General features: G+C 39.3%; 1 protein-coding gene across 35 annotated transcripts in view; it reads left to right on the top strand.

The window, feature by feature from the left end:
• Positions 1-26,984, top strand: part of GPHN (gephyrin) — a 2,535,134-nt gene that overhangs the window by 2,345,604 nt on the left and 162,546 nt on the right. For all 35 annotated transcript variants that reach the window (XM_044073932.1, XM_044073937.1, XM_044073941.1 and 32 more), the window contains one exon: positions 8,158-8,279. In XM_044073932.1, the coding sequence (XP_043929867.1) occupies positions 8,158-8,279 (122 nt within the window). The remainder of the gene's footprint in view (positions 1-8,157; positions 8,280-26,984) is intronic.

Consider the following 26,984-nt stretch of genomic DNA (forward strand, 5'->3'; position numbering starts at 1 on the left):
ACTAGTTTGTTTAAGATAGAAAAAATAGTTGCAGGTCAATTAACCAGTATTCAGCAAGGGTCCACCAATTTAAATACAGCAATTAAATAATTCACTAGATAGATTTCTTGTGTAACATGTTCTTAGAAAGGGGGCATCCTTTGTATGAGATCTTACAAGGCAGGAAATACAAATTTAAACCAATTTTTAGGAACAGGCTTAACATACAGTCATGGTAGTGAAATGAGTAAAGAAGCAGCCATATTACTTTATGGTAATCGAACAAGTACTAGAAAAGCCCATGGGTGGTCCCTGGGAATACTCATTGGAATATTGAGAACTATTATGGCAACTAAGATTGAATGCGAGTTAGTACCCAGGCTTAAATGACAATGTCTCCCTTAACAGTATATTAAATTTGCATGCTGCTATGTTATAGTACTTGAATTAGGTATTTTATTTATGTTTTACTCAATGTTCAGTTTTTATAACTGTATATTTATGTACGTTCATGTTATGTGTACAAGTCGAGACTTTTTTAATGTTTATTTATTCAAATTCACCTGTTTGATTACCATAAAGTAATGTTTTCATTTCTTTATTCATTTCACTACCATGACTGCACATTAAGCCTATTCCTAAAATTGGTTTAAATTTAAAGTCAGGTTATCATAATAGTTTATCCATCAAATATTCCACGAGTCATTACATTATGTCCGCTATAAACTAACTGGAATATCATTATGCAAGACATTGCCCTGAGTAAGAGTCTAGGCTCCAGACCAATATATACTTTTTCTAGACACGCTAACATCAAAGGGAAACTTGAAAGGAGTAATCTCCCCAACACAGGTAACATGAATAGGAAAACTCCAGCAGGCACAAAGAAATGTGACAAGTGCAGTCAGTGTAGATATATTTTTGAGGGAAATGAGTTCTTGCTTAATAGTAGTTGTGAAAAACTGAAAGGCTGCCAGCCCAGCCAGATAGAATTTTGTAGATAATTCTGTCATTGTAAATATTAATATAATCCACAGGCAGTTTTACAAATATAAGAAAACTAAATGTAAGAAAAACTGTGTTATATGTTCTGAACTTTAAAAATGTAACCACAGTGCACCCTGCTGGAAGAAAACTGATAAAGTAAAGCATTTTATGACTGATCTCAGGGCTCGGAGACAGGATGTCTGGATGAAGGAATTTTTCTATTGTCTTAGGACAAGAGTTAATTGCTAGATTTTACATGTATAATGTCTTTTATTGCTTTGGCTTCCTGACCAGGTGCAAGCTTACTAAGAAATGTAAATTTAGAGCTTCTGGTAATGTGGAGCCAGGGAAATGTGAAAAATGATGTAATCTAAAGTGAGTCAGCAATGATGTATTATCAATTTAATAGAGCTCAGAGAGAAAGACAGAGCATTTTGCATATGTCTTCAGAACTGACAAGATCGCCAGCAACTCTGCCTTTGTTATATATGTAAGTAGAATTTAGAACTGTATTGCTCTTAGAGTTAGATAGGAATTTAGTCAGATTTAGTCTATTTGTTTTCTATATTTATGTCAGACTATCCAACAATATTGTTTTAAAGCATTTTCCTGTGATTTCTGAACTTTTGACTAGCACTGTGTTGAACTGAGGAGATTTGTTTTGTGCTTTTATTTTTTATTAGTGTAGAGATAATTTAAGCTCTAGAGTACTTGCATGTATTTAGTGCCACTGTACTAAGCCACTCCAATAGCCTTAAACGTTCTGGTCACAGTTACTAATTGGATAATATTGCACAGTAAAATTGGACAGCCTTTAGTAAGGGCCTTATTAGAAGCTGATATTAGTGGTTGGTGGCAGTGATTTCTACCTTATAGTCTGGACCGAAAGGGGGCACAGCTGGAAAACCTGTGCCAACATTCCCCTGGAGTGTCTGCGTGTTTGTATATAAATCAAATCTTAAAGTGTGTGTGTGTGTGTCAGCTACTTGGGCAGGTACATGAAGCACTGGTTGGACAGAGGATGCTGAATGTTGTAGCTTGACCACTAGGCTGAGATCTGGACCCTATAGCTGTGCTAGTGGGGAGTCTTATTGGGGATCTGGAGAGAGAGAGAAACCAGCGCCAGACTGACTGTGATCTCTGTGTGCTCTTGGGAAATTGTACTTTATTGTGTGTGTACTTGTTATCCTTCCCAAAGTGCACACCCATCACTGGTGTTAGTGGTGAAGATTGAGGCTCCTTGATTACTGGGCCAGTGCAAGATCATCACAGTATTAATTATAAATGTACCTTTACATCACCTTACAACTTCAATAGTAAAGGAGTGGTGTACCTAACATACTGCAATATCAAAACAAAACAAATGTTCCAATGCTCTTTTTGAACATAAAGCAGTTTTGCTAACAACAAAACATATTACTTTATGGTAAATGAACAGGTACTACAAAATCCCAGGGGTGGTCCCTGGGATTAGCCACATCTACTAAAGACAATCATAAGGCCTTCTTCACAGATATCTGCAATCACAAGGGAAGCACCCAAGTCTGCTCAGACCTTGTGGCCAAGGACACTACATACACAAATGCTGTAGATATAGCTAACCTGCTGGCAGACAGGTTCAGTGAAAATTTCACCATCTGTTCCCCCCATCAGTAAAACAGGACATCCCCAGTACCTGCCCCCCCCTCTTATCTCTAGGGAGCAAGTCATCACTGCCCTCTCAAGGGCAAAAAATGCAGCTTCCATGGGACCTGATAACATCCCAGGTTGCATCTTACATGAACTCAGCACCATTAGGCACTCTATTCAACCAAGCCTGAGTATCGGCTTTGTCCCAGCCAAGTGGAGGACAGCTACTGCCATCCCTTTGCACAAAGGTGGAGCATCCATCGTCCAGGAAATTATAGACCCATCAGCGTAACTAGCCTGATCTGCAAGGCCATGGAGTGGATTATCATGGAGTGGATTAATAAGGACATTGGCAACCTCCTGACACTTGAGCCCACAAAGTTTGTTTTTTGTTAAGGGGAGGTCATGCCTGTTAAATTTGGTCAACTTCTTTGAGACAGTCACCAAGGCCATAGACGAGGGGAAGATGGTGCACAACACCAATTTTGACCTGGCCATTGCCTACAATACTATTCCCCACTCAATGGATAAACTCTGTCTACTAGGCATCAATCCATATGTTACCAGCTGGGTAGCAAACTGGCTCATGGATAGAACCCAGCTAATCAAAATAGTGGAAGCCACCACACGTAGTAGACCCGTAACAGGCAGTGTATACCAGGGACTGGTCTTGGACCCTCTGCTGTTTGAGATATACTTCTCGGAGGTGCAGACCAAAGCTAGTGGGCCATGGCTGACCAAGTTTGCAGATGACTACAAGTTGGGTGCTGTCATCAGTTCCCCTAGTGATGTGGACATCCTCCAAGAGGGTCTTACCCAAACAAATGACAGGTGCCAGAAACATGGCCTCAAACTGAATGCCAAAAAATGCATCATCATCCCTTTTGGGGAGAGTGACATCCTCATAAATTATCGCATTGATAATAATGTACTAAGCATGCAATCAGTCATGAAGGACTTGGGCACCCAGGTTGATAGCAAACTGACTTTTGATGACCATATTGCCTTTGTTGTACAGAAAGCTTTCTACATGACTCGCCTCATTAGTAAGGATATCTCATCCAGGGACAAGGTGGTCATAACATCCCTGTATTCTTCCATTATAAGACCCATTATTGAGTACAATGCCCCTTTAGGCATGTACCTCACAAAGCACATGCAGCAGCTGGAGAGACTACAGAGACTCCTCACCTGGAGAATCCAGGGCCTCAAACATCTACCCTACACAGATAGGCTAAAAGTGCTATCCCTCTACTCAGTCTCCTACAGACTCCTCAGAGGTGACCTCTGTCTGGCATACAAAGCAGTCTCAGACCCCACCCTGATGGGACTGCTGCATATCTGCAAGTCAAGCTCTACTCGAGTAACCCGCACGCATGACCTCAACCTGGTCTGTGACATCAGTAGGACTTGGTGGGACAGATTTGTGTCCCAGAGACTCCCCCTGTTGTGGAATAGGCTCTCTCTCCACTTAAAGCAGAGTACCTCATTAAACCTTTTTAAGAACAACATGGATAACTGGATAGGGACAGAAACTACACCCCTGGGATTCCACCTGTGTCTCTGCTGGACAGTGGCATGGGATGCTGACTTGTTGGAAAATGGGCTAAATTCTTGGCTAGGCTTTTAAGGGCCTCAGGGCCAATAGACCAGTAACTTCCTATGATCCTATAAATATCAAGAACTATTATGGCAACTAAGATTGAATGCAAGTTAATGCCCAGGCTTAAATGACATTGTCTTCCTTAACAGTATAGAAAAGTTGACTGCTGCTAAGTTATAGGACTTTAATTATGTATTTTATTTATGTTTTATTTAATGTTGTTCAGTTTTATCATTGTATATTTATGTACTTTCAAGTTATGTCTACAAATCAAAACCTTTTTTAATGTTTATCTAGTAAATTATTTAATTGCTGGATTTTAATTGCTGGACCCTGGTTGAATAATTACTATTCTGTATATAAATGGATGCTTTTTAGTTGTTAGGGATGAAAGCACTTAACTGGTCTTAATTTTATTTTATTTTTAAATGAGTATTCACCAGGAAGACAACCTTGTTGTGGCTGTCATATTTCACATAGCAGTCCATGTGAAATTAACCTTCTCTGGATGGGGATAGGGCCAAAAAGTACATATCTCTAACCACCCCTGATTGCTGCCAACAAAGTGACCAATTCTAACCAACTCTTATGGCCGATGATGGGGAAAAGATTACGTAAATTTATCAGTAGTAGCTGATGACTGAAAGTAATGGGGCCAAGGAGAGCAAAAAAATCTGACTGATTATTTATCTTCAGTAAAGGTTTTTTTGACCATTGTGATATAACTGAGAGCATTTGCTAAATAACAAATGCTTAAAGATTGTAGAGATAAAACATTTGTGTCAGGAGTGACAAGCATGAATGGTAAGTCAGGTTTATATTTGGTTAAGTTTCTGAAGAATGATATTAAGGATAATATATATTTTTTAAATTTATTTGCTTTACCCTGTTGCATGCCAACCAGCCATCAGCCTTCATGCTTCCCTTACTCAGGGTGAGCAATAGTTGGATGAAACCATCATTTGAGCATCTATCAGTGGTTTTCTAATGATGACCCAACTCCCCAGTGGGTGAAATGCATGCTGACTAATGCATTGCAACCTTCATTCATTTTAAAAATAGTGATAGTTGAACAAATTCATGCCACTCACTGCAAGCCTGTGCAAGAGCTTACAAATAAAAGAGCCTGCAATGCTTCCTTCCTGCTGTGGTAAGACGGTATTAGATGATTCATGAGTTTGACTCCTGTCACACCCTGGTGGCTTACATTCATACTCACTGATGGGGGAGTACCTGCAGTGCCTTGCAGTTTCCATTGTAAAACAGTGTTAAGCTGATGATACTAGAATCATACAGCCTCCCCAAATGGATGGCATGAATGCTTCCTCATGTAACTGCCTTCTTCAAGTGGTAAAACAGGGTTAGTTAACTTATGAGATCAGATTCGTGATGGTGAATGTTAAAGACAGGAAATGAGAATCAAAAGGACTGACTAGTTACCTGTAAACTATAACTCATGTGTCTTCCACCTGCAGGTATGTATTGTGTTATAGAACCTGTCTGCTGTACAACCATAAGTTATCTGTGTAAATTCTGTATTGAAAGGGTAATACAACTCGGTTACTCAGTGTTGTCAACAAATGCATATATCTGCCATCATTTATTTTCTCTTAAAGGACAGCAAGATTAAGCGTAATAATTTCCCTCATCAGTTTCAGCAACTGTCTGAGCATCTGGTCAAACTTGTGTTGCCTGTCCCTGTAAGCTAACTGAGTTGACTGTCTTTATGATTTTAACACGCTTTTTAACATGTTCTAAGAGTATGTTTGCATAATCTAAACAGTCATTTGTACTTTTTCAGTAATAGGTTACCACGATCCATTTTTGAGGTCTGTCATTCCTTTCTATTTTTTTTTTTTTAAATTAGAATAAAGAATGACATTATAAGAGTTTCCAACCATTTCATTCCTTAATGTTTGTTTCAGAATTACAGCAAAGCTTGTTAACACAACAGTTGTAAAATAGCTGAAAGATATAATTAAACAGCAGTGTGGCTAGTGGTAGTGTAATATTCAACCCCCCCCCCAAAAAAAAAGTTGTCCAGATAACTTACTACCCAGTCAACCTTAATGGTTTTATGCATGTCTAAGCCTGGATTCTTACAATGATTACTGCTGTATATTATTTTATGTCTTGAATCTTCCCCCCATGGGCCTTTAGTGCAAATGGGTTGTGTCAAAGGAGTATCTGGTTCAACTAGTGCCCTGTGCCAGTCTCACAAAGTTGCACCCCGCCCCCCATAACTCTTCAAGTGAAAAGCAAAAAAAGGACTTCTGTGTACAAATCTGCAGGAAGCCAATTGAGTTTCTGCAGTATCTGATCCTTGCATCCTCCATGCCCCCATCTCTGGAAAAAAAATAACTACTTCTGGCATACCAGTCAGTTGGCCAGACATGTGGCCTCTTCCTACTGCCCCAAGAGCCAATTCGTTCCCGTTTCTGCACTCTGCCTCTCTCCTCCCCCTTCTTCACATCCTATTTTATAAAAACATTAATTAATTAATTAATTAATTAATTAATTAATTAATTAATTAATCCTTTTTTCTTTTAATTTGTAGCAAACTGCTTGCTACAGTTTAAACTGTGCAAAGACTGCCACAGTCTTAAGCTTTTAGTTAAAAAAAAAAAAAAGAAAAATATTTCAAACTGTTTTCTACAGTTTATACTCTGCATGGAGCACTACAGCACTGAAGTTTTAGTTTAAAAAATAAAGAAATGTTTCAAATGGTAGCAAATTGTTTTCAAGAATGTGACAAGCAGTTGCCACAGTTTATACTATGCACAGAGTACTATAGCACTCGTGTTTTAGTTAAAAAAAAAATTAAACTAGCAATTTGCTACAATGTAGCAAATAGTTGCTACAGTTTATACTTTGCATTTGTTTTAAAAAATGTTTTGAACTGTAGCAAACTGTTTACTACAATGTGGCAAGTAGTTGCTGGAGTTTCTATTCTAGTCTGCATGGAACATAACTGCACTCAGGTTTTAGATTAAAAGAAAGATTTTTTTTTAAATTGTAGCAAACTGCTTGCTACAATATATCAAGCAGTTACTATAGTTTAGACCACACAGGGAGTGCTACAGTCCTCTGATTTGACAGCAAATGCGATACCAGATTTTAAAAGCTGGTGCATATTAAAGAGCAATCAGGACAGGCCAACCATGCCCTCTAACAGTTTGCACCTGGTACAGTTGCCTGCCCTAGCTATGTTTCTAGATTAGGTTATGCCCATTTGGACCTCACTTGTAATTAGAACAAATGAATAAGATAAAAAACTTTGTTTGGGTTATGCCCATTTAGACTTTGCTTGTAATCAAAACAAATGAATAAGATAAAATACTTGCCATACTCAAGATTAGTTTGTTAATATATAGAAGTGGATATTATTAGGCTAATGGAGTAAACAGCAAGATGTGAATTTCAAACCGAGTCTCTTCCCATTATTTTTGGAATTAACATTTTTGTTTCAGGTTGTATGCAGCTCAGAAAGAACATGAAAAATTCTATGGCTAAAGTAGAGACGTAATAAAAGTCAAGCATTTCAACAGACATTGGTAGGTTGGCCGATAAAACATGCATCTTACAAGTTTGGTACACCAAAGGCCGTCTTTCTGCTGACGTGTATATTCCATAATGTATTTGTTTTAATAATCTTGATTGAAATTCCAAGAGCCACTATGCCAGAAAAATCTGTAAGACCCTGGAATTTTAGTGAGAACCAAAGTTCTTGTGTACCAGTTCTCTACAATTTCTTTTAAAATGTATGATTTAGACAGAACGTGTTTTTTTTCCTTTGGCTTTCTTTAACCCCTGAGGCTATATCATCCATTCGATTTTTTGGACATTGGTGTATTTACCTACACAGTGGGGTTTGTGTATGGACATTGGTGCCTGGAAGCATGTGTTAGAGGAAACACTGTTGACTTCAAGTATCTCTTTCATATTTATTTTATCTTTAGTTACTGAATCCAGAAGATGACTTATTACCAGGGAAAATTCGAGATAGCAACCGGTCGACACTGTTAGCAACAATCCAAGAACATGGCTATCCAACTATCAACTTAGGAATTGTTGGAGATAAGTAAGTACCTATCAAAATGCATCTTTTACCCAGTAAAACATTTATAAAACTACTGCACCAAGAACATATTTGACACATACTTAATTTTTGAAGGTGATATTTAATTTTTGCCTACATTAAGAATGTATATGGCACCATATGTTTGTCATTTAGCCTTTATTCTGTCCTCATTTTGCTACTGTATTCACTGAACTTGTTTTGCATAAGCGACTTGCGTCTAATGTGAAAACTGCTGCAAATAGAATTGTAACTTCAGCTGATGGATAAAGAAAAAAGTTATGTATAAAGATTAATTTTGGTTGTAAATGTCTCTGTTGCCATAGCTTTTTAGAACAGTTTATGAGATGCAGGAAGTTAAAGCTTAATATTTGATTTTAAAATGTAATTGTGACTTATAAAATGCTATACATAATTGCTTATTGTCAGAAGTATGACCTAATATTTTAGGATCTCTTGGATTTTGAGAATCCACTATGATGAATGCAAAACTATTTAATTCAGTAATATACAGGGTAGAAGACAGTAATTATGATGGAGGGAATACAGTATGACCTCCTTCCCTCAGGCTGAGTCATTTTTATGCACTCTTGCTGTATGAGTATCACAGGCGTTGTGCACTAGTGGGGTAATTCCATATAACACTCTTCTTTTCCCTCAAAAAATAATTTCAGGGAGATCTCACCACCTCCACAGTCCTGAACTGCTGTTTGGCATGGATTTTGTTCCCTTTGTCTGTCAGTAGCATAATACCCTTTATCCCAAGCTGGTTTTCAGCACTCCTACCAAAGGGCATAACCGTAATAATCAACATCGAGCCTTATGTGGTGAAATGATTATCTGCAGTGCCTTAAGTAATCATCTGTGCCACCTAGGTTCAAGATCATTCCTGAAAGCATTCCACAGTTTACCAAAATAGTGTGAACAAAAAGACATAAGATCTCACACCTGTCCATGGGAAGATGCTAGGACAACACGACTAAAGGTGAGTTATTCACATTCCAATGTCAGAAGAGGTAGTTCAGTTTTTAGCAGGACTAATAAGTAATCTGGCTAAAAGGTTATGTTACCAAGAGTCACTTTTTGAGTGGACAAAACCTTACATTTTTGAAGTTTTTTAATATGCAAACCAGAAACCCTAATGTAATGTGGCAATAGTCATTTTTTTAATTATCTGCTACCATTCAAAATCCAGAGTGCCTTACATCATTAAGATAACTGCAGTCAAATACAGCTACTTAGAAAGTAAACAAGCAAATGTGACTGAAGTATATGATAAACAGCCAGTAAAAATAGACTTCATAAAAGGTTTTTGACTTCTTAAAGGTCAAGTTCAAATCTCCATCGTTACTTAGAATTCATCCAAGTAGTGTTTTATAACATGAATACACATTCATCATGACTCACAATGAGTTTATCTGTGGTCACTGAAAGCGACAGTTATTCTATAGCATAAATTAAACTTTTAATTTTGTTTCTGCATGCTTGCTTCTCTGTGCTCATTTGCATGCACTCCTCCTAATGTCATGTGACCATGAGATGACATCTTTAGACATGTTCAAGTTCATTCAGATGTGAAGAGATATTCAGCAGTCTGCTTAGTTCTTTTTTCATTTTTTACTGAATAGTAAACAATGGCACATAGTGCCCTTACTGCAACAGACATACAGGGCTTTGCAATCTATCTGCAAATGAGTATCGTCATGGGGAAGACGATGGAAAAACTAAAACATTGGGAGAGCATGTCTAACTGCACAGAAAAGCATGCAATGCAATAAATATTTTGTGAAACCAAGCACTGCATCATTAATCAAGTACCACAATAAGTAAACTGTTAAATACCCACCTTCTTTTAACTTTGGCATAACTAGGAAACAAAACAAGTAGCTTGTGTAAATGAATTGTGCATTGGAACAATGATGGCGATGAACCAAGAAAAAGAAGAGGTACTGTGTGATCCCTAAATTGTCACATCCACTCATGGAAAAATAAGCCTCAAGAGTCGGTTAAGTTATAACTGCTGTTAGTAAGATAATGCTGGATGACAATGGAATCAGTCTGAGGTGGGTAAAATCCTAGAAGCCAGTAATTACATCTCTGATCTGCTGATATACAGAGTAAACTATATTTGGTTGTGGCAGATGTTGGCTATTCTCAAGGTAGCAGTCTGTTTACTATATCACCGTAAAGACAATTACCTCTTACATACTAAGTAGTTTGCAGCAACATGGATCAAGAGGCCATACATCTGCTCATTAAATACTATTTGTTGGCAATAGGTGAGATTTAAGACCCATTCTCTACATTACATTGCGATAACAATATTTAACCTTAATGATTCTAAACCACACAAGTAAAAAATAATAAACTACCACAAGGGCAGCCACCCTTTGCTCATATTTGAGGATTAAACCCTTACTCTCATATAAATAAATCACAATTCATAAGCATTTAAAACTGAATAGTAACACACTGTACCAGAAATAATAACATTATTTTATTTGAAAATGAAATATGTAAACTGGAATAATCTTGTACAGATAAAAGTTCTGAAATGACAGATGACATGCAGCAGAATCTGCCAGGTAGACTAAGTAATTTTAGCTAAATATATAGTGCACCCTTTCAGTGGTCATGTTATAGGATTCTGGTCCCACCTTCCATCTGAAAAAAATGGTAGAATAACCTTAACAGATTATGATCTCTCACTGTTGTGAATTTCCAACCATACAGATAGGCCTGGAGCTTTTGACCGGCTCACACTATTACCAAACATTCTTTTTCCACAGCTGCAGAAGATTCTATACTCAGCTGAAGCCTGCAGCTAATGTATATGCTGAATGTTCTTCATCCTTTGGGTATATCTGGATGAATGCAGCCCTCAGTCTGTTGGTTGAAGCATCTACCTGCATGATAAACCCTTAGTTATAGTCAAGGATGCTAGTGTAGGGATCCACTCAGACTTTCTTGAATTTCTGGAATCTTGCCCACAAGCTGGAGTCCAGATAAATTATCTGACATATCCTTTCAGGTAAAGTCCATTAGAAAAGTGGTTGTGGTACTGTTGTGATGGACAGCATCCTTTAATACCCTGCTATCTCTAGGAATACCTACACCTGCTTGTTGGTAACACAGGGTTAGACCATGCCTCCACTTTGGCAATCACTGGCAAAGTTTTGATGCTAGCCACCCAGTGACTAGGATTAGCTACTTCATAGATTACCCCAAGATTTAACATTTCCTGCTCTTCCTCTCATGTTTGCTTGTTTTTATGAGACAAGGTGCTTACTTAATTAGCCATTGTCTTTCCATGTCTGCATAGCACTGTACAAGCTAAGTGCATCCTAGCTAACCAGTGATTGTTTCCCCGAACTCTGGTAGCACTGCTCAGATATCTTGAACCTTGTGTAGGCGATAGCTACTGAGACAGAGTTTCCTCATACGCTGAGGTGCCAATGAGAGTCTTTTTTTTTTAAAATAAGAAACATCTTTATTATATTATCACATATGACATAAACAATCTTAAATTTATATAAATGAAAACAAACCATCCTGACACAATTCTAGTTGCAAACATTACACATTACAAACCACGTTGACTCAGTTGTAGTTGCAAACATTACACCTCACTTATAATCTATCCAGTCATTGTGAGTCAAACCTTACATAGCTGAATCAAATCCTGCCTTCTTTTAAATCTTGTTCCTCCTCTGCATGTATTTGTTCCCACAGTTCCCATTTTTTCCTGTGTAATTTGCTCCTACCTTTTTCTAAAGATCTCAATTCCATTTGCATTATCTCTGTTACTATATTCACTACTTCTATTTAAGTTGGTTTAGACTTTGTTTTCACTTTTCTAGTAATTGCTTTTTTGTCAGCAAAGCCTTACTATGTCTAGGCAATTCCAATTCTTTATAGCTGAAAAAAAATCATTCCCTTAGTTATACCAATTTGCTCACCCAGTATCTCTAACAAAGCAGTCTGCAGGGAATCCTTAAAGTCTGCCAACTCATTTCACTCCCAGAAAATGTTTCCAGTTACCTCTTTCTTTCCCATCACACCTCCAACATTTGCTGTCTACCTGAGGAAAAATTCTTTGGAGTCTACTTGGGCTATAAAATACCTGTGTAAACACTTCCATGCAAAGATCCTAAATCTTTTAGAGTTTATTGCATATTTGGGAGAAGAACATGTATTCCCCCACATTGTTTCTATGTGAATTGCTTATCCAGTCTCTCTTCTCAGTCCTTTCTAATCTCCTCTGATTGACTGTTACAGTTATTTGCTCTACTAATTATTCCCTTTTTAATGTCAGCTTCTGTTCTAGATTCTATTAAAAACTCTACCAGTGCTGGTCTTTTATTTAGGACCCCCACCTATTTATTTCTCTTTGCCTATACTCTGATATCAATTCTTAATAGGGAAGGCAATCTCTAATCTGCAGACCAAATAAATTCTTGGCGTCTTCACATTCTATTACCTTTCGTTCTGTAGTTATCTGCTCCCAATACCTTGGTTTCTTTTCCAGTTTTCTGAAGTAAATTCCAGCCCCTCTTGGCTATTGCCTGTATCCCTAATTGCAGTCATCCCTATTCTCAGAATCTTTCTGCATTCCCATGTTGGTTAGTTCTTAGAATACTTTCTGCTACTTTATGAATATAATATTCCGTATGATTTTTGTTATTTTCCGTAAAGGTCTGCATCCAGAATCCTAGTCTCTCCTTGTTTCTTCTATTCATCCCATTTCATCTTCATCCCTTTCTACTTTGAATTATAATTTTCTGCTTGTGCTATGTATAGGAGCCTTAACTGTATTCCTATGAAATACACCTTTAAATTGGGTAATCCCAATCCACCTTGTTCTAGTGGAAAAATCAGTTTATCCTGCTTCACTGTTGCCATCTTACCTGCCAAGATAAAATCCTTCAGGTCTTTATTAATTGCTATCTACAACTTCTGTGTTTGGTAAAAATAAACCTGACCTGTGTATAAGACTAAAGGGACTTAAAGCATTTTAGCTGCTTGTATCTTACTATCAATATTCATATAACAGAGCTTGAATTTTCTCAGTTTTTGTATTATCTTTTGTTTAGTCTCTTCCCGCATACCACACTGGAATCATTTTTAATCCATATTCCTAATTACTTCATTTTATCATTTCCCAATAAATATGGATATTGCTGAACCAATTTATGTATGGATATATAATTTAATATCTGTATTTAATCATCAAACGGTCAAGCAGAAATTGCCAGAGAAGACCCCACCCACTTTAAATTTCACCTCCGATCCCTCCTATATCCTCCTAATAAGCCTTTTAGTTATATCAGGGAATGCAAATGCTTCCATTGCCATGATCATAAAGTTCCAACTCAATCTGTCAAGTGCTTTCTCTGCATCAAGACCTACCAACAACAGTGGTATTTTCTTGCATTCTACTTCCCTCAGGATCACCAGTGTTCTGTTAATGTTGTCAAATGTCTGTCTCCCTTCCACAAAACATTCATCCATATCAGTCAAGTTTGGCATCACTTTTGCCATTCTTTTAGCAGTTATAGACATGAACACTTTGCAATCATGGTTTAGTATTGAAATGGACCTGTATGAAACTGCATCTGATGAATCTTTACCCTCAGTAAGTATTACAGCTACCACCGCTTTCTTCCAGGATGTTGGTATTTCCCCTTCTCTAAAAATACTGATAAAACCTTCCAGACCTTTATCATTTTTTCCTCCTAGCTTCCAAATTTGCACAGGAATACCATTGGTTCCTGTAGACTTGCCTGTAGATTCATTATACATGACTATTTTTTCTCATCTCTTCCTATCTTAACTGTTAGCAACTGAGCCTGTCATCTACCTCTAACCTTGGCATAATTAATTATTCCATAAACATTTTAATTTGTATCTTTTTCTTGATTTTCATATTTCACTGTTTTATACAAACTTTCAAAGAATTTTCAAAATATTTCTAATGCTTCTACAGGATCTATTATTATCTTCCTTGTTATAGGCTCCCTAAGCTTGGCAACAGCCATTTCTAATTTCTGTTGCCTGAATTGTTTTACTAAAATTTTTTGTGCTGTAGAATTAATATAAAAACATTGCTTAATGGCAATCTTTCTAAGCTATTGCATATTATCAAGGTAATAATCCCTTATTTCCTGTTTAGCAATCAGCAGTTGTCCCTGTTCTTGTTCTGTGGGATTCCCCCAATTTTGTAATAGTTTAACTTTGTCAGTCACTCTAAATAATTCTTATTACTTTTTAACAATATCGCCCTTTCTTTTATTTCCAGCCTATTTTTAAACTCCACTTTAATTTTATCCCACTCCCTAGCTGTATTATCCAAAGAAATTTCTATCTTCTCTAATAGCTCTTGAATAATTTCCACTACCCATTCCTTAAATTCACATCTTTTCAACAGATAGGTGGGAAAGTGCCAGTGTCTCATTTTTATTTCATTGCCTTGCGTTTTTTTTTAGTTATTATTGGCGCATGATCTGAAATAGTTACTGGATATATATCAAGACCTTCAATTAAATTCACTTGTTCCTGTGAAATGTAAATTCTGTATAGCCTAGCCCAGTTTTTGTATCTTGGGAATAATATGTAAATTCACTCAGAAGTCATAGTACTGAATTCACATTTTTCATGCCAAATATTTTCATAAATTTCTTGAAAAATGTACCCTCCTTTGTTATATTTTTCCCCTCTGGGCCCCCCAGGCACATGTTCACTGCTGCAGATCATCAAATTCCATTTCCCACCTATAAGTTATATTCCTTGCTGAAAGCTGATTATTTCTCCCAGAATTTTCTTAGGCTCCATTATCGCAGTTTTTGGTGGAATATAAATGCATGCCAGTGTAATCCTCCTCCTTTACTAGTAGCCCCCTAATACTACAAATCTACCATTATTATCTTTTTTATTCTCTTCTGTCACTATTGGAGCTCCTCTTGCAATTAATATAAGGACTGCTCTCTTCCTTTGTCCCAGGTATTCCGCTGAATAACCATATGAAAACCTTTCTTTATTATATTCACATGTTCTGTACTTTCCAAGTGCATCTCCTGTACCATGCCTATTTCCACTCTACATTTTTTAATATAGTTCACTTCTCTTTCTTTTTTGTAGTTATCTGTGACATTGACATTTAAAGACATTACAGAAAGCATAATTTTCTTGAAAAGTTATTATCCCCACCATTTATATATAACAGCTTTTTTGTTAAATGTCTAGTTCCAGCTTTTGTATTACACGCATATACTGTTTGGTAGGTTAATCTTTTCTGCAGTTGTTTCTTGTCATCTTCCGTTGAGCCTATGTTACATCTTACAAAATGTTTTGTTTTAGTGAAAGCCCTCAAAAAAATAAAAACACACCCCAATAATGTCCTAAAACCTATTAACTTAATAGTAACACAGAAAATGATGTGCATCTTGAAATATTAAAGTTTTACCCTCCTAATAGGAACAAATGTTCCAAAGTGGCAGCCACACATACAGACTTGAGATAACCTAAACAAAAGGTTATTCATGCTTTATGGTACAGCCTGTGCTTCTACCAAGTGCTGTCTTGCTTTGTCTTATGTTTACAGCTTTCTCAGCTGGGAAAACACTTGAATGCTTTCATAAAACATTTTCCTCAAGCCATTTCTCTTTATCAGATTGTCTCCTAAAGACTTGAGAACCAGGTACGTACAAAACTGCCATGCATACATTTGTTTACTAGAAAAAGTGGTATAATATTCAATATTCTTTTTCATTTATTTGCTTTCTCTTAAAATTTGTTTATAGATTAAGATTAGGGCCTTAACCCAGTTGTTTCCCTATGCAAGAATGTGAAAAAGCACATTTTTTGTCATGCTATTTTAACCAGATTTTTCTCTTTTTTTGGTTTTACATTGCATTGCCTACATTTCTTAAAACTGAAAAAAGAGAGAGAGAGAAGGGAGAAAGTAAAAAAAAACAGGAGCACCTATTTACATTAGTATCCCCAGTACACTTATAAATAACTGAGAAAACTTTATTTTATAGCATGCAAAGAAAATCCATCCATCCATCCTCAACCCCTTTTCCCATTTTGCACATGGGGTCAGGGTGTCACTTCAGCAGCGACAATCATATTGAGCCAAGGTTTACACCTCTAGGTGTCAAGTCTTGCTGTGGTATTTCATTCGTACTACTCGTACGCACACACACTCTCACCTACGCCCAATTTAGAGTGTCCACTCCACCTACTGCATGTGTTTGGAATGTGGGAGGAAACCGGAGCACCCTGAGGAAACACACTTGACCACAGGGAGGCCATGCAGACTCTGCACAGAAGGCACTCCAGCCAAGAATCGAACTGGAGAGCCTCTTGCTATGAGGCGACAAGACTAATCACTGTACCACCAAGGCCACCCAGCATTACGCATTGTTAAAATAGTACCATTACAAAAAATGTTTCCCTTACAGTTAGCTTTCTCTCTGCCGTTCCCCTCTCCTGAGTATTTTTCCAAACATTAATGACATGAAGTAGTGCATATGCTTTAAGTCCCTTTCAGGTTTAATGAAGACCAGAAAAGTCCAATATTTCCAGATGTTCGTGTTCTGTCATGTTTCACAAATATAATTATTGCCTTATAATCCCACATCTGTCAGTTTCCAAGTTACTGTGTTTATTCATGTTCATCTCCCATCACCCATATCCTGCCTCTGTTTCATTTCCAACATACTCTTGGTTCTTCTAGTTGACTCTTGTGCTTTTTTCCTTCTCTTGAGCATTTTCCATTGAAACATTGGAAAAGGTTTCACTGGCGCAGTCGCTCTGTGGTCTTTATTACCAGAAGAACAAGAAGCAGAATCTCCTGTTTCACAGCTCACTTTTTGTTGGACAAACATTTGTATTTCTTCCTCAGCATGTACTTCATCAAAAAGTTATTTTGTCCCTCCAGGGAAAAATGTTTTGAAGATAGCTGGATACAGCAGTTGGAATCTCATGCCTGCTTCTTGACATTCCCTGAATAATGGAATACATTTACTCCTTTTCTGCCTGGTGTAAAATGAGTAGTCATTCTACACAAACACTGTGCTGTTTACCACTTTTAGTACTTTTGTCATTCTGCCACATTTTTGTCAGAATCAACTCCTGATGGTAAGATTGCATCTTTACTATTAAAGGTCTAGGTTACTTTCTTCAAGCCTGGTTTGGAGCATACACATGATGTGCCCTTTCAGCTAACAATTCCTGTCCAGTTGCTTATGTGTGCTTTCATAAAATTAATGCAGTCTGTTCCTTCCAGCTTCTGTGGTACAGCAGAAAATCTCAAGTTTTCCCTATTTGCTGTGTCCTCTAATTCTATTATTTTTTTAAACATATCTTCTTGTGCAGTTTTATATTCAGCTAGCCTTTTCTTCATTTCAACCTCTGAGTTTTGCAGTTTTATCACTTTATCTGAATATCCATTTAAAGCTTCTTCCATTTTTTCCATCCTTTTATTATTTGAGTTGATATACTCCTTCAGTGTTTCATTTATTTTAATCAGGTCTATGTGCAGTTGTCTTATACTTTCATCTAGGTTACTGGCAGTTGTGTCTGGAGCTTGCACTGTTTTTTTGTTGAACAGCTGCAATGCTCTTGCCAGCCAGTGTTTTTTCATCAACTTTTGTAGTTAATTTTACTTCAAGTCCTGTGTATTTCTTTTTTCCTGGCATCCAGGCAGTGCACTTACTAGCCAGTTACTGAAATTTGCCCACACATTTAGGTCCACTAGCTTTCTCTGCTAAGTTTCTGTTTTCACACTGGGAGAGTTAGAATTAAGCTGTTACTCAATGTGTGGCCATCTTGGAAGTCCCCAACAATAGTCTTATTGAGGAGGTATGCCACCAGATTCCCATCTGCTTCCTGTTGCAACCCACTCCATATACAAAGTACTGGAGTCTATCTATCATGGTAGGGTGTTATCTGATTAACATGGTATAGTTTATGTTTCTGACTTCTGTCTGACAAGTCCAGCACATTATTATCACATTCCTTTATCATAACAGTAACAAGTCCCTCCCATGCTGTCTTCAGCACATTCTGATGAATCAAAAAAGCTCTATTACTTTTTGCCCAGCTGTGTACTCTTAGATTATCACTGTCTTGTCATAGCAAACTTATTATTGTTATTGTGCTTGGGATAGATATCCTTGTGCCAATCCCAATCAAAGTGAAGGCACAAATGATACAGTCATATATTTAAAGTGGACCCTGTCATGGAGATATACAGTATGCCTTCCCACCCCTAACCTCAAAAAACATAATCTTCTATGCACCACTTTGATATCAGACTGGGATGAAGGGGAAAGAGCCAACAGGACACAGTAGCATGTTACAACTTGTTGCTGTCAGACTTGCATAAACAAAATGCCTGTGTACCACTAACCCCAAAACAGAGTCATCTGTCTGCACATCTGATATTTTATTGCTATGAAATTGAAAAAAATGACCACTGTAGTGTACTCTAACTTGTTGACAAGCTAGATGTATCACAGGTGTACTTATTTTTGACATACATGCACAGTAATATTGCCCTGAAAAGCTAGGTCTAGCACAATTTGCACACACAAATGCACTGCATGCTTACCTGCAGTCAGATTGGAGAAACTCCAGTTTGTGTATGTCATATCTTTCTGGCGTAGGAAGAAACCAGAGCATATTGATAAGCATACACATGGAAACAGGAAAGGCAGGCAGACTCCACACAGAAGGAACCACAGACAAGTCCTATGTGTTCTTTCACTTTCATACCTAAGCCAAGCACTGCAATGTGGCAACTCTGCATCACCATGCCAATAATTAGTTGCTTTCACAGACATCCATTCCAGATAATAAAAGATACCCACTTACTGTGCACAATTCTGATATCTCACTGTGATAAAAAGTGAAGTTTTGGCCAACGTTTTACTCTTAAATACATTATTATACCCTTACCATATGTGAAACACACACACACACACACACACACACACACACAATGACAGTACTAGTTTTACTAGTTTTTTATATGTATCTCACTAAATATATCAAACAACTAGAAATACCTTAAAGATTGCTAACCAAAATGTTCATAGGCCTAAAGTCTCTGAGTTACCAAGAGAGGCTGAAAGCTCTGCCCATTTATTCAATGTCTTATAGACATTTGAGGGGAGATCTCTGTCTCACTTACCACACCATTAGAGACCTGATTGCCATGGATTTCCTGTTTCTTCAAAACTCCAATAAGCAGTGTAATGAACTGTCTTCCTTTAAGCATAAACTAGAGGATTAGATGGATATCTACAAATGTCGCCCAGGATTAACTGGTATGACCCTCCTGGAGAAAGAAGGTGTAGCTTGAGGGAAGGAGGGTTCTGGCAGGGTGTGAATGGCCATAAAAGTCAGTGGCCATGGAATATCTAAGACTTTGTACCAGCAAATACAGTACACTATGTGACAGTACTCTTGCCACTATATCTCATTGACTTTTGCTTGACAGTGACTAAAATAAAGCAGCAGTAAGTCACTTTTATCAAAAGACTACCTCAGTAGCCATAAATTACTGCACCTTTATTGTATGAGTACACCTGGTTGTCTGAAAGTGATAATAATAATATTAACAATAATGATAATGGCCACCAGAATATATTTTAAGTTTGTTTAGCACAAACAGACAGTAACCATAGTAAAGTATCCCAAATTTAGATACACTAATATACACTGGACATGCCAAACCAGATTAGAGAATGGTTAAATTGAGTAGACAAGATGGCCTGTTACTTTTATCCACAAACAGCTCCCATTTCCCCACTTGGAATTTATAGCCATTTTGTGGACTGTGTACACTTGAGTAATCCGTAATAAAAAATAATGGCCATTTAATGTATTTCATGTTTGTTCCACACAAATAATAGCCACATAGCAAAGTATTATTCCAAGTTGTTTCACACTAATCTCATTAGTCTTGCAAAGCCAGAATAAGGAGCAAATAGTAGAAATCATTTTCTTCCACAGACAGACTCAGTAATTAAAGTTCATAGGTTGGTACTAGGCTATCAGCCCTAGGGCCTATACAAGCCTAGCCATAACAATTCCTTGGCTATTACTTCCCATAGTATTTACTTCCCTGGATCTCTGTCTAGCAGTGTGACTGACGTGATCCCTGGGGTGAATTTCCTATCTCCCATCCAATCATCAAGGTTCCTTTTGAAGAGGGCCAAAGAGGCACTCTGCTTGACATGTATGGGCAGTCTATTCCAGAGTCTGGGGAGTCTCTGGGTCAGGAACCTATCCCTCCAGGATGTTTTGTTCATTGTGATGACAAGATTTAGATCCCTGGAGCGTGCGACTCTGAGGGATTGGGATTTCTTTAAGTGTAGCATGTCCTCCAACTGTGAGTTTGACATGGCCTTGTATGTTAAGCAGAGATCGGCTCTGAGTAGACGATATGTGACAGAGCATAACTGGAGTTTTTCTGGACGGTCAGCATAGGGCATCTGCTTTAGGCCTGTGATTCTTTTAGTGAGGTATTTCTGCAGCCTTTCCAGTTGTTGCAAATGTTGTGAGAGGTACATACCAAACTGGGCATTGTATTATATAATGGGTCTAATGAGGGATGAGTACAGTGGGACAATGACCTCCTTTTTTCTGGATGAAAAGCCCTTCGTGATGAGGTGTGCCACATAGAAGGTTTTCCTGACTGTTGTGGCGATGTGGTTATCGAAGGTGAGACCACTCTCCACTTGTGTCCCTAAGTCTCTTATCACATTTTCGGTGTTTAGTGTACTGCCCCTATGTGGTAATTCATGGTACATGTTTTTTCCCAGAGGGGATAACTATACATTTCTTGGCATTGAGCTTGAGCCCATGGCTCTGGCACCAAGCATCTGTAAGGCCCTTTTGTAGACTATCCACATAATTTGGGAATTCAGTAATGGCTCCCAGTTTGCAGTCATCTGCGAACTTTGTTAGCCAGAACAAATTAGTGTTGGCCTGTACTTCAGAAAAGTAGATGCCAAACAAGAGCGGTCCCAGGACTGAACCCTGAGGTACTCCACTTGTAACTTGTATGGAGCCGGATTTGGAGTCTGCTACCTTAACAGTGTGGGTTCTGTCACTAAGTCAGTTGGCAACCCATCGAGTGACGTAGGGATTAATGCCCAGCTTAGTAAGTTTATCTATGATTCCAGAGTGGGTGATGCTGTCGAAGGCCTTGGCGAGGTTCCAGATAGGCTGTGTGGACTGCCTTACCCTCGTCCACAGCTCAGGAGACTGATTTGAAGAAGTTAATCAGGTTCAGGAGACAAGATCGGCTCTTCATGAACCCAAACTGGGTGGGGTCCAGTGTTTGAAGGTTGCCAATGTCTTTGTTTATATGTTCCATGGCCTTGCAGATCAGGCTCATCAGACTGATGGGGCTGTAGTTCTGAGGATCCAAGGTGGATCCCCCCTTGTGGAGTGGGATAACTGTAGCTATGCGCCCCTCAGTGGGCACGAAACCTGAGGTGAGGCTATGATTAAACATGACACTTAGGTGAGGTGCCAGTTCATTTTGTAGTTCATGTAGTACACAGCCCAGGACATCGTCTGGTCCCATGGATGCTGTATTCTTAGCTTTGAAGAGTGCATTTTTTACCTGTGTGGCCATTATTACTGGAATTTGGCAATCTGTTGGTATTCAGATAGGCCCTTAATGGGGGTGAGAGGGGGTAAAGTTGGCACTGAATTGATCTGCCAGGATATTGACAATATCCTTGGGATCAGTTTATTTAATGCCATTCTGTTGTATCTCAAAGCAGATCTGAGCATTGTCATTTAGATTCTTGACATAGCTATAGAATGCCTTGTGGTTGTCTTTGGAAATTTTATTTTAGTTACTTTGCTGTCTGTCTATATCTCAGATGTCTAACTTATTAATAAAATAAGGGCCACACTCCATACTCCATTTGCTCTGCAAAGCTGTTCACTGCGTATCACGTGGTTGCCTGCTGGCATTAAAAAATAAAAACAATGCTTGCCTTAAGCTATCATTGGTTGATGCTGCTCTTTTCCACTGTGCCCACCTACTTTACCATTTAACATTTGGAGGCTTTTTTCTCCTTGTTGACCTTTACATCAAGTAAGTCAAAGGATGGCAAGGAGCAACCATCCAAACTATGTACTGTCCAGATCCTTGGTTCTTTGCTCCATGAAAATGGCTAACTTTTCTTGTTCATCATGATGATAGTCACTAGTATAGGAAAAATTACGACTTCCTATTAGGGTATGTGACACCCCCCCCCCCCCCACACTTTGGCAGCTAGCATTATGTTGAGTGCCAACCTGTTTTGTAATACTAGTCATTTCTCAATTTGCCATCCTGATGTTATGTGAAGTATGGTTTGCTATCTCTTGAAGAACTTCAGCAAGCATGGTGATTTCAGGCATTGTCCTTTGCACTCCATACCCAAGACTAAAGATTGAAAATACTTGCTGTACCTAGTGAATTGCCTGTTTATTTCTCAGTCTGTGTGCTAGAGGGTTCTTGAAATGTTGGATAGCAGGGGTGATGTAGCCTACAAAACATCCACACCAGTTTGTAGGCAACCGTGGGTAGGCACGATCACCGTAAATGTAGTAACGGTACTCTGTCATGCCCCCAGTCATAGCTTTTAAGTATAAAGAGTTTAACACACTTTTCTGTCTAGTGTCATTGCATCTGCTGGATGTTCTTCATCCCACATTGCTGCAGTCCTAACACTTGGGTAGTCCGCTGTCCCAGTCGGCCCGAATACCAAAGTATAAGGCTGACGTCGGTCAGGGCGCATTAGTCTGACGTCAGGACGTCAGGGTACAAATGCGCATGACCGACGTCATATCCTCAGTCTTTTTTTGCCGCATGGTCCGATGCAGAAGCAGTTTTGCGAGTGCAGGTTGGCGTTCTGAAATTTTCTGAAGTCGGAGTTTCAGACCGAATCAAAGTTGGCTAAGTACCCGTTGGAATATTTTGGTTTTTCTTGCCTCAGTATTTAACGGATGTCAGAAAAAGTGAATAATTGTATTTCTTGTGGGAAGCAGATACCTCATAGGGATTACCATACCTTGTGTATACCTTGCTTAGGGCCTGAGCACGACGTTGTTGGATGTCGCTCTTGTGCTAGATTTAACAAACGCACTATTAAGAGAAGGCTAGACTGTGCCAGGTTAGTTTTTGGGAAGCGTTGTAATTATAAAATGCCGTCGGATGCTCCGACGCCCGCTTCGTCAAAAAAGCGCAAGGACAAAGCAGCAAAGCCTAGGTTGGAAGAACCGTCTGTCCCGGATGTCGGTTCTTTAGAGGGCTCGGTGGAGCCGGAGGTTCTGCCAGAAGTCTCTTTGCAGTCTCAGGGAGAGACTTTACTGTTGCAGGATGTTTCCTCTCAGGAGGTAGGCCAGGCTGAGGGGGCTTCTCAGGTAGCTGTTCTCCCCTCCCTTCCTAAGGTGGTTAGGCCCTCCCCTTCTGTTTCCAAGGCTTCTTCGAGAGGCAGGCCAGGTTTTTCTTCAGTTGGGGTTTCTCCTAGTTCTTCGGGGTCTCTGCCTAAGAAACATATGCTTAAAATGGCAGAAGATTTGATTACTATGATTAGAGGTCCTATGCCCCCTCCTGATAAGAGGCCTAGGGTGGAACCTGAGCTTGAGAGTTTTGAGCAGTGTTCGGAGGCTTCTGAGTCTTCGGCTGAAGACTTGCAGGAGTTTCCTCCTTATTCTGATTCTGATGTAGATGATTCTACTCCTTCGGCTTCTCCTCCTGAGGATTTTTCTTTTTCAGAGACTCTTCATTCCATGAGGGAGCATTTTAAATGGGAAGGTCAAGATTTTTCTGATTCCAGGAAAAGGCTAAGGGAACTTTTGTTTTTACCCCAGCACAGGCCTTTGGCTATACCTCCTGTTCTGGATGTGGTGGAAGATGTTTTGCAGAGGCTTCCCTGAACCCTGATTCTTTGCCTCCTGCCCCAGTTAAACCGGATAGGTATTATAGGGTGCCTGAAGCTCATAAGTATCTTTTTAAGAGTCCTAGGGCAGACCCAGAAACCGTTTCTCAGGGGCCTAAAGGTGTTAAGGCTTCTGTTGTTAAAAATCCTGTTCCTCCTGATAAAGAGGCAAGGGCGTTGGATAGATGGGGAAAGAAGGTGTATACTTCTTCCACTTTAGCCATGAGGGCTTTGAATTGCCAGTTCCACATGTTAAAATACCAGAATTATCTCCTTTCACAATTGAAGTCTAAGGTGGATGCTCTGGCGGAAGGTATTGAGTGTAAAGAGTTGCAGGATTTAGTTCATGTTTCTGAACAGGTGGGTAAGCATTCTTTGCAATGTGGTTTTGATGCTTTGCAGGCCTCTTCGAGGGTGGCTGCCACTGGTTCTGTTCTTCGCAGGCACGCCTGGTTGAGGGATCAGAATTTGGCTGAGCATGTTAAGACAAGGATTTTAGATGCTCCGTTACAATCTGATGTGTTGTTTGGTTCGCCTGTGGAAGCAGTTTTAAAGAAAATGGAGGACAAGGCTAAGTCTGTGCAGACTGTTAAAGATTTTTTGCAGGTTCAGCCTCCAAGTTTAGTAGAAATTGGCCTACTAAGGGGTGGACATATCCTTCTTATGATTCCCAGTCTAGGGGTAGGTCTAGGCGTGGCAGGGGCAGAGCTCAAGGTTCTTTTAGGCCTAGAACAGGAGTTCACCTGCTCAGTCTTCTGGTGAGGGCAGGGGTCAGTCCTTTCGTAAACAGACCCAATGACCTGCCTTTTCAGCTGCCAGAGCCTTCTCGTCTGGCAGCACCTTTGGGAGGAAGGCTGGCACTTTTCAAAGAAAATTGGAGTTTAATTACCCAAGACAGATGGGTATTGGATATCATTCACCAAGGTTACAGGTTTTATTTCCATACCTTGCCTCCTTTCAAAGGCATGCCAGACATTCCTCCTCTACAAAGAAAAGAGGCTCACAAGCAAATTTCTCTGTTACTCCAAATAGGGGCCATTCAGCCGGTTCCTGTGCCAGAAAGGGGCCTAGGATTTTATTCTCGCCTGTTCCTAGTACCAAAGAAGGGGAACACGTGGCGACCAATTTTGGATTTGTCTATCCTCAACACTTATCTGGACATTCCCAAGTTCAAGATGTTGACGTTGCAACAGCTTTTACCTCTGCTGGGAAAAGATCATTGGATGGTAACTTTAGATCTCAAGGAGGCTTACCTTCATGTGCCTATCAGACTAAGTTGCAGGAAGTATCTGCGTTTCGAGCTGGGAATTCTCATTATCAGTTCTCTGCATTGCCCTTTGGCTTATCTACTGCTTCAGAGTATTCACAAAGTTCTGGCTCCAGTGATAGCTTACTTCAGGATAAAAGGCATACAAATCTATCCTTACTTGGACGACTGCCTGATTCTGGCTCAAGAAAAGGAAGACCTTTTTCAACATTTGGAATATGTGATAGCAGTGCTAAGATGCCTGGGGTATTCTGTGAGCGAAATAAAGTCCAGTCTAGTACCCTCTCAAGACATGTGCTTTCTGGGTGTGAGACTGAATACAGCAGCTCAGATGGCCTTTTAACCCCGGACAAACAAAAGAATCTGTCTCTTTACTTCCATCAACTATCTCTTCAGTCCGGGCTGACTGCAAGGACAGTCCTTCAAGCCTTAGGGTTCATGGCATCTTGTATTCTGGTGCTTCCCAATGCCAAACTGCATATGAGGAAGCTGCAATGGTATCTCAAAAATGTATGGACACAGCACTGCCAAGATTTGGACACTGTCATTCAAATAATACCTTGCATTCAAAGGGAATTTTTGTGGTGGGCTCAGGAATGTCACCTAAACAAGGGACTCTCTGTGACCCGGCCAGAGGCGAGTCAAATTCTTACGACAGATGCCTCAGACATAGCTTGGGGAGCTCATCTGAATGGAAAGTGGATACAAGACAAGTGGCCTGCCAGACTACAGCATCTACATATCAACATGAAGGAGATGTTAGCAGTCCAGTTTGCATTAATGGCTTTCAAGGAGTTACTTCTTCCAGGGCAGGTGTTGATTCTAACAGACAACACAACTGTCATGATGTACATCAACAAACAAGGGGGAACTCATTCTTATCCTCTATGCAGGCAAGCAATGATTTTGTGGGAGACTGCGCTCAGCTTGCAACTAAATCTTCAGGCAAGGTTTCTGCCGGGAGCACAGAACTCCTTAGCAGATGTGTTAAGCAGGCAAATCATGGATCCCCACGAGTGGAAACTGGATCTTCATGTATTTCGAAAATTGACAGTGTCATGGGGAACTCCAGACATAGATCTGTTCGCTTCTCCACTAAACCACCAGCTGCCAAAGTTTTGCACGAAAAGGTTTCATCACACAGCTTGGAAAGTGGATGCTCTTTCTTTCAGTTGGAAAAATCTTCATGTGTATGCCTTTCCACCTCTGCCTCTCCTCCCAAAGGTACTCCTAAAGGTCAGACAAGACAAGCCAAGGATGATTTTAATAGCTCCAGATTGGCCTCGGCAACACTGGTACCCATTACTGAGGAGTCTGGTAAGGAAGCCTCCATGGCCTTTACCTTTGATTCCACACCTATTGTCTCAGAGGGACGGTCATCTACTCAATGTCAAGCTTCACTCTCTTCATCTAACAGCCTGGCATATTCTGTTTTGAAACACAGCAGGTCTCAGCTTCCTCAACAAGTTTTGAATGTGATTATGG

The sequence above is a fragment of the Protopterus annectens genome, chromosome 6.part0 (genome assembly GCF_019279795.1).
Source record: "Protopterus annectens isolate FY-2018-M chromosome 6.part0, PAN1.0, whole genome shotgun sequence".
NCBI lineage: Eukaryota > Metazoa > Chordata > Ceratodontiformes > Protopteridae > Protopterus > Protopterus annectens.